At 36.7% G+C, this 17,531-nt stretch overlaps 1 protein-coding gene across 2 annotated transcripts; it reads right to left on the reverse strand.

The window, feature by feature from the left end:
• Positions 1-727: 727 nt before the first annotated feature.
• tie1 (tyrosine kinase with immunoglobulin-like and EGF-like domains 1) lies at positions 728-15,648 on the reverse strand. 2 transcript variants are annotated; one of them, XM_084425813.1, is made up of 23 exons: positions 15,383-15,648; positions 13,287-13,580; positions 12,622-12,732; positions 12,224-12,379; positions 11,997-12,128; positions 11,750-11,890; positions 10,908-11,036; positions 10,671-10,816; positions 9,783-9,927; positions 9,539-9,697; positions 9,300-9,437; positions 7,886-8,170; positions 7,430-7,720; positions 7,137-7,327; positions 5,958-6,168; positions 5,769-5,879; positions 5,258-5,448; positions 4,852-4,965; positions 4,569-4,639; positions 2,473-2,513; positions 2,278-2,374; positions 2,089-2,188; positions 728-1,387 (listed from the first exon to the last, which is right to left on the reverse strand). In XM_084425813.1, exons 1-23 carry the CDS (start codon positions 15,423-15,425, stop codon positions 1,316-1,318), a joined length of 3,369 nt encoding a protein of 1,122 aa, XP_084281939.1. In that variant the 5' UTR covers positions 15,426-15,648; the 3' UTR covers positions 728-1,315. The 2 variants fall into 2 exon arrangements, with proteins under 2 accessions (XP_084281939.1, XP_084281940.1); XM_084425814.1 differs by lacking the exon at positions 7,886-8,170 and having other exon boundaries at positions 15,383-15,642.
• Positions 15,649-17,531: the final 1,883 nt, after the last annotated feature.

A 17,531-nucleotide genomic window follows, 5' to 3' on the forward strand; every position in this document is an offset into this window, starting at 1 on the left:
TATTAACATACATTACTAATGATTTTTCCTTCTTTATTTGTTATAACTTTATAATGTTATATTCATTTATATTTTATATTATTATTGTAAATGATTATATTATTATAAAATGTGTAGAAGGATACAGACTAATTGAAGAGGTCACACTTTATATTTTAACACCCTAAGAATGAGATATCAGGCCTCTTAAAACATAATCTTGAGTTCCTTTTTTTGGTACTGTCTTTCATGAGAAGTGAAATTTCTGTCTAGAGTGTGGTTATGATAAACATGAAATTTGGTTTGAAAATAAGTTGTGAACATGTACTGATGCCTTTGGATGAAATATTGTATTTTTCATTTATATACCAAGGTTTTGGTGGGAAAACTCTGAAAGATGTATAGGCATGTGTGCCATATTAAAATGATTAGTTAATTAAGTAGATAGATTACTATTAAATGCAATACTTGACTGTGAAGTTTAAGTTTAAGGAGGGATGTTTTTTTTTTCTTCTCATTTTGTGTGTGAGTTGAAGGAAACTGAGTTGCCGTACCCTGACTGACAGATCTTGGGCCTGTGGCAGAATAGGAGGAAATACCCATGACAGATCAGCAAGCTGCAGCAGGGAAAGGGGCCTGACCTCAACACCACTACTTGAAGAGAGTGAAAAGTAGTATAAAAAGTAGTTTCTGTTCCTATCAGTGGAGTGTCTACAGTTGTCTCCCAATGCCTCTGTGATGAGTCCTGTCACCACAATGATGCTTTATTTATCAAAGTAAACATTCTTTAAATGGTTATAGGGTGGATATAGAATGTTATACATACATCATACGTAAAAAAAACATAATAAAAAGAGCTTAAAAATCTTTAGTGGCTTTCTACGGTCTGATAAACAACATAAACATTATGTACAGAACTCACTCAAGGTGAACAAATGAGTTACATTGACTTCTCAAGTGCTACACTGAATAATACTGGTGCTTTTGTCCATTTGATGTATGTCCATTCCAACAACCTCCCAATAAAATGATGGAAAAAGAGTTCAATGCATGGTCCAGATCCCCACAGACCCAGCGTGCTACATCCGTAGCTTATATTGTAGGTTCCACTTCCTCTTGAGTAATCCAAGGCCAACATGTCCAGAGATATGAATCCTAGAGTCACAGCTCCTAAGAGTGTCCTTTCACAGTCTGTTCTCTATAGCCATGTGGTCTTGGTGGAGTGTCTCTTTGACTGATGGAACCTGGCCACAGGGGAGTGACAGTAACGCAAAGCCCTACTGTGATGAGCCTCCCTTGGGCTGTGAACCCTTCTTGGGTCTGGGGGGGCTGGTAGTCAGGCCTCTTCGGCTGTAGCATCTATTCCAGCATAAGTGAAGTTCTCAAAGAGAGCCATGTTGACATAGGCCTGGATGAAGGACAAGAGTTAGAGGTTGGTTGATGGCTACATGCAGATACAACTGGACCTGAATTAGGACCTGAATTAGATTTGTGCTATTGACATGAAATATAAACCATTGTTTAAAAGTTTGTGGTCAGATTTCTTTTCTTTTTTTTTTATTGATCAATGGCATTAGTACCCATTTATAATGTTACAACAGATTTCTATTTCAAATAAATGCTGTTATTTCGCATTTTCTATTCATCAAAATTTCCTGAAAAACGTGTCACGGTTTCCACAAATAAATATCAAGTCGTTTTCAACATTGATAATAATAAAGTGTTTCTTGAGCACCAAATCAGCATATTAGAATGATTTATGAAGGTTCATGTGAGACTAGCTATGCTTTCATCCACATATTTGTATGCATTTTGGGATATCGTTTATTTTTTTTATCCAATAAATCCCCTCAATGTGCAACAAAAAACAAAAAACTCACATGACTTTGCCTCAACAGTGGATGTGATTGGATAACTGGTCTAACCAGCGGATCATTTTCATTGCACAGTATCTCAAATGTTGCTTAGATCGTTTTGAAATGATCAGAATGATTTGGCATAATGACCTCCCAGAAGTATCTCACATGATTGCTTTCCCAAACACCAACGCAAGATAACATGACAGTGTTTACAAATTACAAATTCAAGCATCAGCCCGTTTTTCCTTACCTTCCTAGCCTCTTGCATCCGATTGAGCTGGACAGATATTTGTGAAAATGGTGGTCGCTCATAGGGTCTATCTCGCCAGCACTGCCTCATAAGTTCATACCTGTATGGATTATTATCACAATTATTAATACAACTACAGTTGATCAATATGGAAAGTGGCTACTAGTATACATGAACGTCTGTGCTTACACTTCATCATCACAGTTCCTGGGCTGCTCCATTCTGTAGCCCTGAGGAAGCTTCTCATAGAGCTCAGCACAGGTCATCCCACAGTATGGAGTCCCACCTTGAGGAGAACAGATTCACAGCCTTCATCATGCTGAAACATCTTTATAATGCATTGAGGTAGTAGACAATTCATTAAAATTAAATGAGCGAACTTACCTAAACTTACAATTTCCCACAGAAGAACTCCAAAAGACCACCTGGAAGCCCAAGACAGATATTTAAAATTAAAGGATAATAAAGATTAAAGAAGAAGCTAAAATATTTTTTAAATGATAGCTGGTGACATGACGTCTTAAAAGAAATGGTGATCATGGTGAGAGAGTCAATGCAATGGCTAACATCTATTTAGCACATTTACATACCAATGATTTAAAAACAGCTCGGAAAAACACAAGGACAAATTCTGAACCTGGTCTACACTACCGTTCAAAAGCTTGGGGGGGTTGTACGATTTTGATTTAATGTTTTTGAAAGATGTCTCTTATGCTCATCAAAGCTGCATTTATTTGATCAAATTGCATTAAAAACAATACTATTGTAAAATATTATAACAATTTAAAGTTTTCCATTTTCAATATGTATTTTAAAACAATTTATTTAAATGTATATGTCAGTGTTATGTTTAGTTTTATTGTTTTTATTAATGTGATTTGGTTTCCTGTATATCCTTTCAGTGTTGCATTATCATCACCCTTGTTAGTTTACTTGGTTTCTCATTAGTTAATTATTACATTCACCTGTCGTCTAATTAGTTCCCTTGTTATCTCTATGTATAAGTACCTCCTGTTTTGCTCTGTTCTTTGTCTGTGTTTTGTTAACATTACATGTGGCAAGTGTTTATGTTTTGCCTGAAATTCTCCTACGTATTTCTGTTGTTGGATTAAAAAGATGATTTAGAATGAATTCTGGTATTCTTTGTGTTGGTTTGCTACCACACGTGACAGTATATTTATAAAGATAATGACAAAGCTGAATTTTCAGCAGAGAAAGGAAGCCCATTCATTTCTCTATTGTCAATTACAGTAACGCTTGGTTCCCAAACTTTTTTACAGCGAGTCATTTAACATCCTTCTGATTACCCCCTCCCTTTCACTTAGACTGAAGTCACACCTTTTCCATTTAGGGACAATATTTACCTGGCATGAATGCAATTACAATGGCATAAATAGTGTTATGAGATAATGTTTTAAATGAAAAAGTTCAACAGAGAAAAATGAAATAATGGTGAAAACGAAGTGATACTTTTAAATATCAAACTAAAACCGCCAGTAGGTGGAGGTAAGCCACTGTATTAATGAGTGAGTCATTCATTCATTCATTCATTCATTCAGTATCAAAGCAAGTGGCTGTATTTATGGCTGTGTCCGAAAACGTATTCAGCTGACTTGTGGCATCGCTGCCTTATCAGGCAATGACTTTGTAGGCAGCGTTAGCGGGCGATCAATGCAATCAAAGGTAGCGTAACGGTTTAATGATCTACAGCAAAATAGAGCGAGCTTCGATGATAACTAAACAAACATTTATTTACTACAATAGAAACTTCTCGCTAGAAATGACATGAGAAGTGAAAAACGGTAAAAAACATCAACCGCAACTTTCAGACGCAGTCTTTATTTTTTTTAGCTCAACTGTCTCAGAATGGAAAGCATAATGGGTAGATGAAGGTATCTCAGGAGACAGGAAGTGAAGCTAACATTGGATTCAGACATGCCTTGATGCCTTCCTACCTTGGAATGGAATTTTAAGGTGGGGTAGAATTAAGTGAACGGAAAAACTCAGTTTCGCGTAACACAGTTTGGGAACCACTGGTCTATGCAATCAAACTCCAGGCTTTGTGGGAAATCAATAACAAACCGATCTACTGGAGAAAACTATGTTCGCATGTCATGTTGGTCATGTTGTTTTCGAAATGTTCAGTGGGCAATGTTCTCAAGTGGGTAAAAATAGGCCGTTTTGATAGAGGCACTGTGGTCTTGTGGAGCATGCTAAATTTGAGCTTCCTGGTTTGTTATCAGTTCCTTCCTGCTTATTTATCAGTTGCCCATTACAAATTGAGAAGGATGAAGGCATGTTAATTTGGATTGAAATATTAGCATATCACTTGGTGTTGTAAATATTTAATTTTCTTTACGTAGAAATTAAAGGGTCAAACACTGAAATTTAAAAGTCAGATAATAAGGCATGAGATGTTCATAACGATCTTTATCTCTGCAAAAACCACACAAATTATTCATTGCACAATTTGCACTTACACATCACTCTTTGTAGTGTAGACACTGTAGTTTAGTGACTCGATCGCCATCCATCGCACCGGCAGTCTTCCCTGAGACAAAGAAGGAGAAACTTTTAACCAGTTTCATGAGTAATTTTTGCATTTCAATCAAATTATTTTATATGTAAGTCCACCAGAACACTATTTAAGAGTGAACCTGACTGATAACATAAAGGGTGGATAAACAATGCACTCAAAAGGCTGAGTAAGGAAGGACCATTGAGTTTTATCATCTAATATCATCTCATGGATATAGTCCTCACCATGGTCTTTTTGACATACACCTCCTCACCACGTGAGAGGCCAAAATCTGCGATTTTTGCAACTAGACTTTCTCCCACAAGTACATTTCTGGCAGCCAAATCTCTGTGGATGAACTGTTTACACACAAACAAGATAACCAGACACAGAATTAGGAAATACTGTATAAAAAAAAGAAAAGAAAAGGGCATAAAATCGATATTAGCCGCATTAAATTGAAAGATACATTTTAAAATAATTTATTTTTTAATTAAATAAAAATGTGTAATTTACAAAATTATTTAAATAAAAAAATTGAAAAATAAACAAACTGCAACATTGCGGGCAATAAATATGACACTTGGCCAGTGTGTCAATTAATTTTGCCCATCCACATATGTGTTCTTAAATATACAACTCTTTTTATACCTGTTTGTCACTAAGGTAATGCATGCCAGTTGCTACATCAGCAGCAAACTGCAAGAGCTGCTGGGAGGTGAGTGTGGAGGCAGTTCCGTGCTCCTTGGCAAAGGCAGGATCGGTCTCTAGGACACGACTCTTCCTTAGGAAGTCCAAAAGATTCCCATAAGCTGCATATTCAATGGCAATGTAAAGGTAACCTGTGGATAATAGAAGCTGTCACATGTCTGCACTAGAGGAAAATATATACATATGGCATCTGAGCCCAATAATTTGTTGGTTGGTTTGTTGGTAAATATCGTTGGTTCTTTGTGTGTACGCATGTTGAAACACAGGCAACAAAAATGTCCCCATGGGGATAATAAAGTAATCAAATCAAATCAAATCATGCACTTCGACAAAAGTGATATGAAGTCTTATTAACATTACTGTGTCAAACTCTCCTTAGAATTTCTAAATTCAACTCTGTGAGGCACATTTTTATTATATGACCATAATTCTATGTAATACCAGTACTCACCTCTGTTCTCACAGGCACCAATGAGATTGATTATGTTTTGATGCTGTCCCAATTTACACAGCACTTCTAGTTCACCGGCAAAGTCTCGATGGTCATTCTCTGAGGCGAACTCTGCAGGTGCACAAAACGGATCACAACCATGTAAAAACAGACCTTGGCTAACAATGCTGCGTCGGCTTGTTGTCTTACCCTTGAGCATTTTAATTGCAGCACTCATTTTTACGCCGTCTTTTTTGACCATGGCCTTGATGACCTGACCAAAGTTCCCTTCTCCAATGACATCCTCAAACTTAATGTCCTCCCACTCCAATATGGGATAGGTGAGGGGCTCTGGGGAAGGCTTTGGTCGTCGGGTCAGTGTGAGAGTCCCTGAGTTGAACTGTAGGATAGTCTCTTCTCCCTGAAATTGCATGTGTTGACATTTTAAAAAAGTTTTTCACTTTTGTGCTTATTATTGTATGTCATGCTCACCAGCTGGAGTGCCCTTGAGAGCCACCAGGGGGCACTCCATCACAGACTATTGTCATTCCCTCACAAACTCACTGCCCTGACTCATTATGTGTAATTGCATTCAGCTGTGTCTCATTAGCTCATTACCTCTCTGCCTATATAAGCCTGGTCTACACAGTCATTCATTGCGAAGTCTTGTATGTGTCAACACTGCAATTCTGCGCGCTCTAGCTGGTTGTTTGTTTCCTTGGTTTTGATCATCTGCCTGTGTTTTTTTTGTGTGTTTTTTGGGGATTATCCTGTTTGCCATGCCTTCTACCCTGTTGTGTGTTTTGGATTGTCTACCTGTGATTATGACCATTGCCTGTTTTTGGACTTTGATTCAATAAATACTGCATTTGGATCCTCAACCTTCGAGCAGTACAAGACAATAACTATTTTACATCAGATTTACGAATATATGCATTACTGTTTAAAATATGATTTAAATATATATGTGGCCAATTGAAATCACGTTTCTCTCTGTCCGTTCGTGATTGCTTTTCTGAGAGGTGCTTTCTTACTGCTTAATTTTTTTATGGAAACCGTGATACATTTTTATTTTTTGTGGAAACTGTGATACATTAAATAGAAAGTTCAAAAGAGCAGCATTTTTTTTAAATCGATTTTTTTTTTGAACAATGTAAAAGTCTTAACTGTCTCTTTTGATCGATTTAATGCATTGTTGCTAAATAAAAGTACTATTTAAAAAATAATTGTTCTCATGTCATGTCTATCCCACTGTGATGAAGCATTAAGTTTATGTCAACACAGATTTCAACATCTATAGGTTGTTAAAAATATTTTGCTGCCATTGTACATACACAAGCATAAGAGTAAAAAGAATAAATAATATAAAATAATAAAGTGTCCACTCACCGATCCAGACTGATAGGTGAATGTCCGTCTTCGTTTAAGGACAGATTTCCGAATGCAGAAGAGAGCCAGGAGGGCCAGAAGAATGGTCACACAGGTTACACCCACTGACCCAACCACAGCCCAAAGAAGCTGATGATCCTCAGCCATTGGCCGCCCAACATGTTGAGTGGTGGGAATAAAGCTGGAAAATCCTGAATGATATGAAATAAGGTAGGTGCCTTTTTATGAGAGAGAACATTTTAGGAGAGGGTTTACAGTAGGCTTTCTACCATTAATTCTTTCTGGTCTCTTACCGTCTTCACGTGTCCTGGCTTGTACGAACTTGCTCCACTCTCCTGGCGCCTTGGAGAAAGCCCTCACCCTAAACTGGTACAACGTGCTCCCATTGAGGGAGGTCACATCCTTCGTGGTTTTGTTGCCATCGTCTGTGTCCACCCAAGGGTGCAAGCTGCCCTGGCCCACTGGCTGGTACTCAATGCTGTATTTCACAATGCCTCCATTGGGGTCCTCGGGGGGATGCCAGCGAAGCCTAACTGCACTGATGGACAGGGCATCTGCATGAACGTTCCGTGGGGAAGAAGGGCCTGGAGAGAGACCATACACAATTTTGCCTTTTCAATTTAATTTCACACTATGACACACTTATGAGTTTGTTCCTTTCTACCACACCCTGTCTAGTGTCTAACATTAATGTCCTATTGTCAGTCATCTACTTGCGCCTACTTGGGGTCATGCAAGATTTCTGTTACCCTGCTTATAGATGTGAATATGGTGTAGCCTTGATGGGGGCCCAAGGCTGCCGCAGTTTACCAGCCGGACGACCACTTGGTAGTCCCTGTGGTACTCCAGATTGTAGAGCTTGATGGAAAGCACATTAAGCAAGGTGGTTTCCTCCCACAGCTTCTCTCCGTGTGGTCCGTAGAGCTGCACTAAAAAGCCAGTGGCCTTGTGGTCCCTGCCAATCAGGGACCACCTGATGGTGGCATTACGGCCCTCCAATGAGTTGGAATCAATCTCCGGCCTGGCCGTGGGCTCTAGCGACACAGAATACGCAATCAGAAGCTGTGTGCCGCAGCTGAGCTACGTAAAAACTATACTGCTCTCAAAGTCAGTGCTACAGTCAAAATAGACTGATAATCAACAGTCAATATATCGTTTATCTAAAGACCTGTTTCCAGTCCGTTTCTCCAGATTTTGACACATCCATGTCAACATCATCCAAAACTCCATCTTCTCCCCAAAGAATCCCACTGTTCTTCTCATTATAGGGTAAGACGGGGGAAGATGCTCCTACCTTTATTTATTCTCTTGACCATAGATGTCATTTAATCTCATCTGAACACATTTATTTTATGTTTAGACAAAATAATAGCGATCAAGGACTTTATTTTATGCTAGATATTAGATGGCCGTTTGTTAACGGGGGACTTGTGGACGCAGAAATGTATTTGTTGAATTTGTACAATAACTTTTCGCTTAAAAAAATAAGCCCAATATTTGTTAAAATTAGACTCGGTATTGTTATCGTTAACTAAAGCCATTGAAAATTGTTTTTGGAAATTAAAATAAATGCTGAATAGAATAAAATAAATTATAAATATTGGATAAGAAATGTTGCCTTGGCATCTAACTGAAATATGTTTTAAGTTGATGTACAAAAACTACAGTAAAACTGAAATAAAAATGAATTAAAGCTATATAGAAATATAAAAAAAACTAATAAAAATGACAAAGCACATAACAAAATTACACAAAATTTAACAAAAAATAAAAGCTGATTCAAAATATTAATAAATACTATGATAGTATTTAAATATGATTACATGAGATCATTATATCTGGGGTAAGATGTCCCCCTAAGAAGTGGCATTTTGTTGCTGATGTTTTTATTATTTTATTTAATAATTATTATTCCATTCATTACATTTATATTTATCATGTTTTGATATATATCAGATGTTTTTTACTTGTATAGTTGGGACAGGTTTACTGGAGGTTTTTATTGTGTGCCACAGGTAGGGGGCCATCTTACTCTAATAGTGGTCCTGTACATCGTCATCCTTTAAACTGAAACTCATCTGTAAATATGTTATTAAGGGGGGCATTTCCCCCATATTTCTCTACAACCAAGTCATTTTCAGTTCTAGTTTGATTAATTCTCACCTGGACAGTCAGTCTCCATGATTGCCACTGGACCCAAAGGACCCTCTCCTCCGTTTCCTGGACGAGTGAGTTGTACACGGACATGGTATCTGGTTGAGGGCTTCAGGTTCGGTAATGTGATTTGATCGTTGCCATACACTAAGTAAAAAAAAAAAAATTATTATACTGTATATCTATGACTTGTATATTGATGATTCTACATGAGAATGAACCTAATGTAGTAATTTACAATTCCTCACCTATGATGGAGGACCAGGAGTCTTCTGTATCCACTGGTTTGTAAAGCAGTTTAGTGGAAATAATGGGACCGTCACCCATGTATATGTCCACTGGCTTTACAACCAGTTGTTTGCTACTTCTCAACAGCAGTTTAGGAGCTGTGGTTGGGTAGGGTGGCTCTAGTTCACAACAAAGTGCAAATTTAAGGGTCTTCAGCTAGAGAGAACATCACTAGAACAAACCGATTTCTAAAATTAATCTCACCTTTCACAGTTAAGGTAAACTTGAAAGAATCCTGCCCACCATTGGTGGAGACTCGACATTCCCACAAACCACTATGCTCTGCAGACAGCCGTGGGATCTCAAAGTGAGCTGTGCTTTTTATGGAGTCCATGTTAGTGTGGGACGCCTGAGGAATTAGTAAAAACAGTAGACAGTCAAAAAGATTAGAAAGATAGACACGACAATACTTTCAAATTTTTCACTTTACAAACATTCATTCTTTAAACATCGTATGCAACTTTTTATTACCCGTCAGGCAAAACTTAAAGCCTTTGTATATAATACATTATACAATTATTGTAATGCATTAATTATGCCTTTTAATATTATAATACTTATGTTACACCTTTAGAATATATAGTGCATTAAAAAACATGACAAACAACCAATTTCAGATGTAACAAGGAATCTACAAATATTATTTGTATCATTATATGTATATATATGTATATAATATTATTATTTTTGACTTTGGTTGCAATTATTTATTAAAAATATATAATGCATTATAATGCACATTCATAAAGGGTTTAAAGTAATAGTTCACCCAAAAATTAACATTTTACTCATCCTCATGTTGTTCCAAACCTGTATGAGTTTCTTTCTTCTGTTGAACACAAAGGAAGATATTATAAAGACTGTTGGTAACCAGACAGTTGATGGACCCATTGACATCCATAGTATTTTTTTTCCTACTATGTAAGTCAATGTCGGCTGTCAATCTTCTTTTGTGTTCAACTGAAGAAAGAAACTCATACATGTTTGCAGCAGCTTGAGGGTGAGTAAGTAATGACAAGATGTTCATTTTTGGGTGAACTATCCCTTTAAGTAAAGAGTTACCAAACTATAGGATACTTATGACTCTTTCACCTTAAGAACGGTGCTTTCCAGCTTGCGTAGCTCGATACTCATATGGCTAGGCAGCGGATGGCCTGTTGCAGAGCATGTGATCTTGTGGCTGGAGTTCAAGTTTCCCTCCAGGTAACTGGCCATATCCAAAATCTCTGGAACACTATCTGAAAGAGGGATAAGGTTAGACAAACGGCGCCAAGAGGAACAAACTCTATAGATTTTGGAGCAGATGGAAAAGTAGTCTTGAAGACTTACCTGATTTCTCACAGTATTGCCCTCTCCAGCCTATGGGACATTGACAGCCACTGAATCGATTGCATTTGCCTTTGTTCTCGCAGTTGCAAATTAAAAGACAGTCAGCGCCATACGTTCCTTCAAGACAGGCTGTGAAAATAAGAGCATTGACAAGTCTGTAAAGTAAAGTATTGTTTACATCAATTAAACATGCATTTTATAAGAATTCAATAAGACATGTTTTAATGCCTGAGCTCTGATCTCAAGAAGTTTAAGTGTAAGCGTTTGGAAATGTTTTGTGTAACTAACAGTATGGAAGCCTGTTTTTTCTGCAATTGAGACTCACAACTGAAACATTATTTGTCATAATTGTGACTTTATATCTCACTTTATATTATGTTATTGTAACTTTTCTTAATTCACCTTTATTTTCACAGTTGCGGATTTATTTATCTTAATTGCGAATTTACTTCCACAATTGCAACTTTCTTTTCTTATATTTTACAATGTGACTATCACACAATCTGGTTTTACAATCTGATATAATGCTCTGTTGTGACTTTATTTCCTGTAATTGTGTGACTTCATATCTTACAGTGTGACTTTATTTGTTATTTTAAACTTTATCTCACTCACTTTTTTACTCTGAGGTGGAAAACCACACTACACCACAAAGACTAGAACAAATGCACAGACCAGTACGAAATATTTATCTTGGTCAGCTTGATGGAAGCTGAATTTTTACTGGCAGACTCCAGCAGCACCTGTTTAAACTTTAATGCACAACTGAATCCTTTCTGCAAAGCATAGATGATGCATAGAGGGAACAGTTATTATATAAAGGGATCTCATGTTAAACTCACGTTTACGACAGCGGTCTCCATGCCAGCCGCTGGCACAAGAACAGCCGTAAGGATCAGTGAGACAGAAACTCAAGCCCTGGCATCCGTTCACTGACGTACAGGATTCCTGGCAGTTCCGACCAAACATTCCTTCACGACAGGCTGCAAGCCCAAAATCACAAAAATGGATTTGCATGTTCAAGTTCTTAAATAGACAGTCTCTCTGCAGACATGAATGATCAGTTTCATAGAAATGGTTTTCATTTACCTGTCTCACAGCGCATTCCCATAAACCCTGGAGGGCAAACACAATCTCCATCTTTGTCATGGCACACGCCTCCATTCAAGCATTCGGGACAGTCCTTGTCACAGTCGGAGCCCCATTTGTTCTTTGGGCATTCTGAAAAATACATAGGTAAGAAAATCAAGCAATAAGATATAAAATCCAAAGTCTTGAATACATCTAAATCGGTAATATGATACTGATTAGGATACCTCGAACGATGAGGCGCATCCAGGCACTATAAAGAGCACTGTCCCCAACATAGCTGGCACTGTAAATCCCTGCGTTGGTTTCATCAACTTTCTCCAGATCCAGAACTGCTGTGCGGTTCTGAACATCAGCAACAGGAGTCATGTAATAGTAGTTACCTAAAATAAATCAGAATATACTTGCATGTAAATTGCTCATCCATTTCTGATATGCAATATATATATAATTGTGACTTTATATCACAAATGTGAGTGATAAATATATATATATTTAGTGTGTGTGTGTGTTTGTGTGTATAACATTTAAAACATATTCTCATCAATTGCTGTACCAATGTGCATAAAATGTTTGGAAATGTGTCTTGTGAAATCTTAAAGAATAAGATAAAAGCTATACTGACCATTGAATTTCCAAGCAATGTCTCGTCTTTCTGCACGAATGACATCCATGATTAGAAGCACTTTGTCTCCTTTACTGGCCGTCAGAGTGACCCTTGCAGGTCTAAAGTGACCTAATAAGACATAATAATAATAATAGTAATCATATTTTTAAAATCTTTTTTTGCCAAACTGTTTAGGTTTTAAAGGGATAGTTCATTCACAAATGTCATTAACCCACATTATGATGTTTTATTAACAAAGTTCTGGAGGAGCACGTTCAGATAATCAACCAACTCTAGTACTCTGGGTTCGGGCCAAATTCCGAGCTCAGAGCCCTCTCCTCGGACAGCACGCCACATACGCATAACCTTTACTCTGATAATCTTATAATATGAATGTGTGAACTCCTGAGAACGTTTACTTTACCTTTATTTACATTACAACATTACATTTACTCACCATTGTGTTGTTCCAAACCTGTATGACTTACTATCTTCTGCAGAACGCAAACAAGTATTTAAAAAAAAATGTCATACAGTCAGTCAGTGGGTCCAGTGTTGTTTTGTGTTTATATGTTTATATATTCAGTGTTTATATATTCTTTTGTGTATTCTTTTGACAGAATTTTTTGTTTTTAGGTGAACTATCCCTTTAAGTTAAATATGTTTTACTCTGGTCACCATACCTTTGCTGTAGTTGTTGATAAGTGTAACATTGGCAGGTTGGTCAGAGCCCCTTTTTGATTGACAGTTAAAAATCCCACTATGGTCAAAGCCTGTAAATCCAGTAGCCACCACTTCTTTAGTCTGTGGCCTCTCCACAATAAATTTAGGAGTATCTGCACGTAGGACAATGCTGTTGTCCTTTTTGATGCTCAGTTGAATGCTGTCTGTGTCACGCTCTCCAGAGATGCAGGAGAGGCGGAAATGATGAACAGATGTGGATCCGTTAGCGGTCATGATGAGATCCATAACTGCATCTGGTAGAGGACACATTTCATACAGATTAATCAAATTAGAAAACAATTGCTGATGAGATCAAATGAACATCATTAGAAAGTTAATATTCTCATCACTTAAGTATGAAAATTATACTTATTCAGTACAGTTTCTTTCCATTAGGATCACAAAATATCAGCAACAATGGAGCCACTATATAGTGCATCCACATTCCTGCATTTCCCCCTGGCTTTCTGCCACTCTGTGCCCTTCTCAACACAAGAACAATATCAGGAAACAAAGAAGATCCGAAGCAACCATTCCACCACGAATAGACGAAGTAAAGAAAACATGTACAGAAGCCCGGGGCTAGTTATCACACTATTTACTCAGTGAATATTTCTCAGGGCAGGTTTATTTTTGAAAGGCAATTTCTATATCAGCACATGCCTAAAATTCTAGGCAACAATAAATAAATAAATGAATAAAATAATAATAATAATAATAATAATAATAATATATGTATATATATATATATATATATATATATATATATATATATATATATATATATATATATATATATATATATATATAATTAACATTTCCACTGTTATTGGCCTGATATTTAGGCTGTTTCTACAATGTCTACATCTTAACATTGAACAACCTATTATATGCTTTTATGTAATTAAAACAGTAAACCAAATATGAACCGCAAAATTAAGCATACACAGGTACCATACAAAAATATCAATAATAATTATATTATCATATATACATTTATTACATTTAAAATGTGACAACAATACAAAAGTGTCAACTTTCCCTGACATTTCTAAATAAATAAAAATACCTTCTTGTGTGTGTGTGTGTGTGTGTGTGTGTGTGTGTGTGTGTGTGTGTGTGTGTGTGTGTGTGTGTTGTATTGTATTGTGTATTGTGAGCTTAGAATTGGCCAAAATATTTTTGTGTTTTATAGTATGTTGTACGGAGCCCCTAAAGGGACCTTTGCAAAAATAAAAATATACAGACTTTTGCCTGATAAACTTATCTCGTGCGCACGAGCAAAGGTCCCTTTAGGGGCTCCATAGTATTGTCACAGTAGAATAAAAAAAAAAAAAAAATTCTAATATAGGCCATAAAGGTTTTTTGATCTGGATATTTGAAACCATAATTGAATTTATAACTGAACTCAAAACCTTACAGCTAGACAGCTTCTGTGAGATTGCATTTATTACAACGAGCCATGAGTATCTCATACCAACCAATCAATCAATCAATCAATCAATCAATCAATCAATCAATCAATCAATCAATCAATCAATAATTATTTTGAAATCAGCAAGTCACATGAACAGATTTTTTAGAAATAACTATTCTGCTAACGCTTATTCCTTCAGATAGATAAACTACACACACAAAACAGGACTAGCCTATACCAAGGAACTTCAATAAATATAATGTAATGTTGTATGACCATTTTCCACCATTTTATTATTGTCTTTTTTTTTTTTTTTATCAAACTAATCACCACGATTTCCAATGATGACCAAATTACTAAAGATACAAGTATTACGCCTATCTGGTAACTTGGATTTAGTGACCATTTCGTCATCATATCGTTAAATTAATAAGAAAAAGATCTGATATAAAATGATATGGTTTTACAAAAGTGATCTACAGTAGGCCTATATGATATTTTAAAGGGAAACTATTATAGTCATTTGTGGTAATGATTAGGATAACTTTGTAAGTAGGCTATTTAATTTTAAGTGAACGCAAAATAAGAAACAGGGCTTTTTGTTGTAGAGGAAACTTGCAGCTACAGTAGGCTACTCACCAGAGATGTCGACGAGGCACAAGAGGCAGATTAAATGCAGCATGACTGGTGTATTGTGTTCTCTCAGATAATCCGTTAAAAATTATCCAAATACAGGATCTGTCATTTAAATGGAATCTTCCAGCTCGACAGGGGTATCCACGAGATATTGCGCATTTCTACGATCACTGTTGAATGTACGTGCACTGATTTACTCTACGCGTGGAAATCTGTGCTGTTCACATGCTGAAAACTTCACTCTTCTGGCTACTCCACAGTCATACTTTGGGTGGGAAAGGAAGGAAGAGGCGTTGAGGATGAGAGAGAGAGAGAGAGAGAGAGAGAGAGAGAGAGAGAGAGAGAGAGAGAGAGAGATTCAAGGTACTGTAAGTATTTTCACAGAATTTCACTTTCACAATATTGGATGTGTCTATCTAAAGTCAGTGCATCATGACCAGGGTTATTCTTTAATTATATCCCTGCAAAACATTGGTCCTAAATTATGTTATTAAGCATAAAAAGGCCATCCAAAGACCCATTCAACTGAAAAGTAAAATGACAGAAAAAGTAAACAAAAATGTCCTGTAAAATTTTTAAAAATGACAATGAATAACAAAATGCAAAATTGTTAAGACAACATAGGCCAAATAGGGAAATTGAAAATGCATATGAAACAGAAGCACCATTGTTTTATTTTATTTTATAGCAAATGTAATTTTTATATTTTTCGATCTATTACTTTGTTGCTATAGTAGCCTATCAGACGATTTTGCTGGGGCGATTTTGCCCGAATGTTTTGAGTGTGGCCAGACTGGCCACGAATGTATTTTTAAAAGTTGACTGACAAATATGAAACCGGACAATATAGCCTATGTAAACCCCCGAAATCATAAGTTGCCTTATTTCTTTGTGCTTTGGCTTTGTTGCTGTCTCTGACTGGTGATTGTTGAAATCTCTCACACAGAGACGCACCACGTGAGTGATTTCAGCCTATTCTAGAATATGTCCAGGATTTGCGCGCAACAGCAAACAATCTCACAGCAATTAAAAAAATAAAATAAATAACGCAGTCAGCACCGCCGCTCAGTTCTCTGTCAGATGAGATGTTTTTGGGCGTTTCAAGGTTTTAAAAACATCAGGGGCTGAGCCCGAAACGTCAGGGGCTGGGATTAAGATGATCAGTTCATCCCTGGCACTGTAGCCAAACCAGCCCATGAAGTTGGTTTCATCAATTTTTTTCTTTCTTGAGTTAATCAATGTTTTTGGCACTAATCAAAGAAGAAAACCAACTTATTCTAACTTCTAACTTTAAATTTTTTTATTTATTTTTTTTGTTGCTGAAACCAATCTTTAATGCTAATATAGCCTATAAATTGCTCATTTGCCTCTGGACACAAAAAGATTGCACTGGTGTTTGATTGAAATGTAACATCTGTGCAAAATAACCCTTGAAAGATTTCTCATTTAAGGCCATTCCTGTTTGGAATATGTGATTGTGTATTGCCAACAACAAGCAGAAACATTCTGCATTTCCATTTTGCACTGTGGATCAATCATTACAACATTTATCCTCATTCTCATGGTTACGAATCTGTTATCTGCTTGACAAATAATTTATGCTACTGCCCACTGACATGCTTTTAAAGCTATTGCTATCCAATTTTTTTGGCCTTCAAACACCTTAAAATGCACATATGTAGGTCCGAGAAATCCAAATTTTAGAACCCCCTAATACCTCACATTTCAATGCGTGTGTTTGTGTGGTAATGTGGGCTGGTGTGGCTACAGTGCCAGGGCTGAATTTTTGAACCAGTCTACCCCCTGCATTTAGGCCTACAATATTATTCTCTGTATCGAATCATGTTATCTTATAACCCCAGCCCCTGACGTTTCGTCAAACCTAGAAACGCCCCTGTATACTATTACTAAACTAAAAGTGCATTTATTGTTGTTGTTGTTGTTATTGAAAGGTACAATTACCCACCATGGCACAGTGTCAAGAGTTTTAAATGCACATAGATGTCTTTTTATACAAATTGGTTTAGAAGGAAAGTGCACCCAAAGTACCGTTACATGTCAGCATGCTCAGAGGTTAAATGCGGACTGATTTAGAGGAGTCAGGTGATCTTACATAAAGTGACTGATAGATTTTTAAATTAATCATAAGTAA

This window comes from Rutilus rutilus, assembly GCF_951802725.1.
Source record: "Rutilus rutilus genome assembly, chromosome: 12".
NCBI classification, from domain to species: Eukaryota; Metazoa; Chordata; class Actinopteri; order Cypriniformes; family Leuciscidae; genus Rutilus; species Rutilus rutilus.

What these genes read in the sequence shown, in the direction of transcription:
- tie1 (XM_084425813.1), bottom strand. Translation starts at nt 15,425, where the DNA reads ATGCTGCATTTAATCTGCCTCTTGTGCCTCGTCGACATCTCTG. An exon ending in TGGTGCCTGTGAGAACAGAG is followed by an intron (nt 5,449 to 5,768) that starts GTGAGTACTGGT and finishes TATTATCCACAG; the next exon opens with GTTACCTTTACATTGCCATT. An exon ending in ATTACCTTAGTGACAAACAG is followed by an intron (nt 4,966 to 5,257) that starts GTATAAAAAGAG and finishes GTGTGTAAACAG; the next exon opens with TTCATCCACAGAGATTTGGC.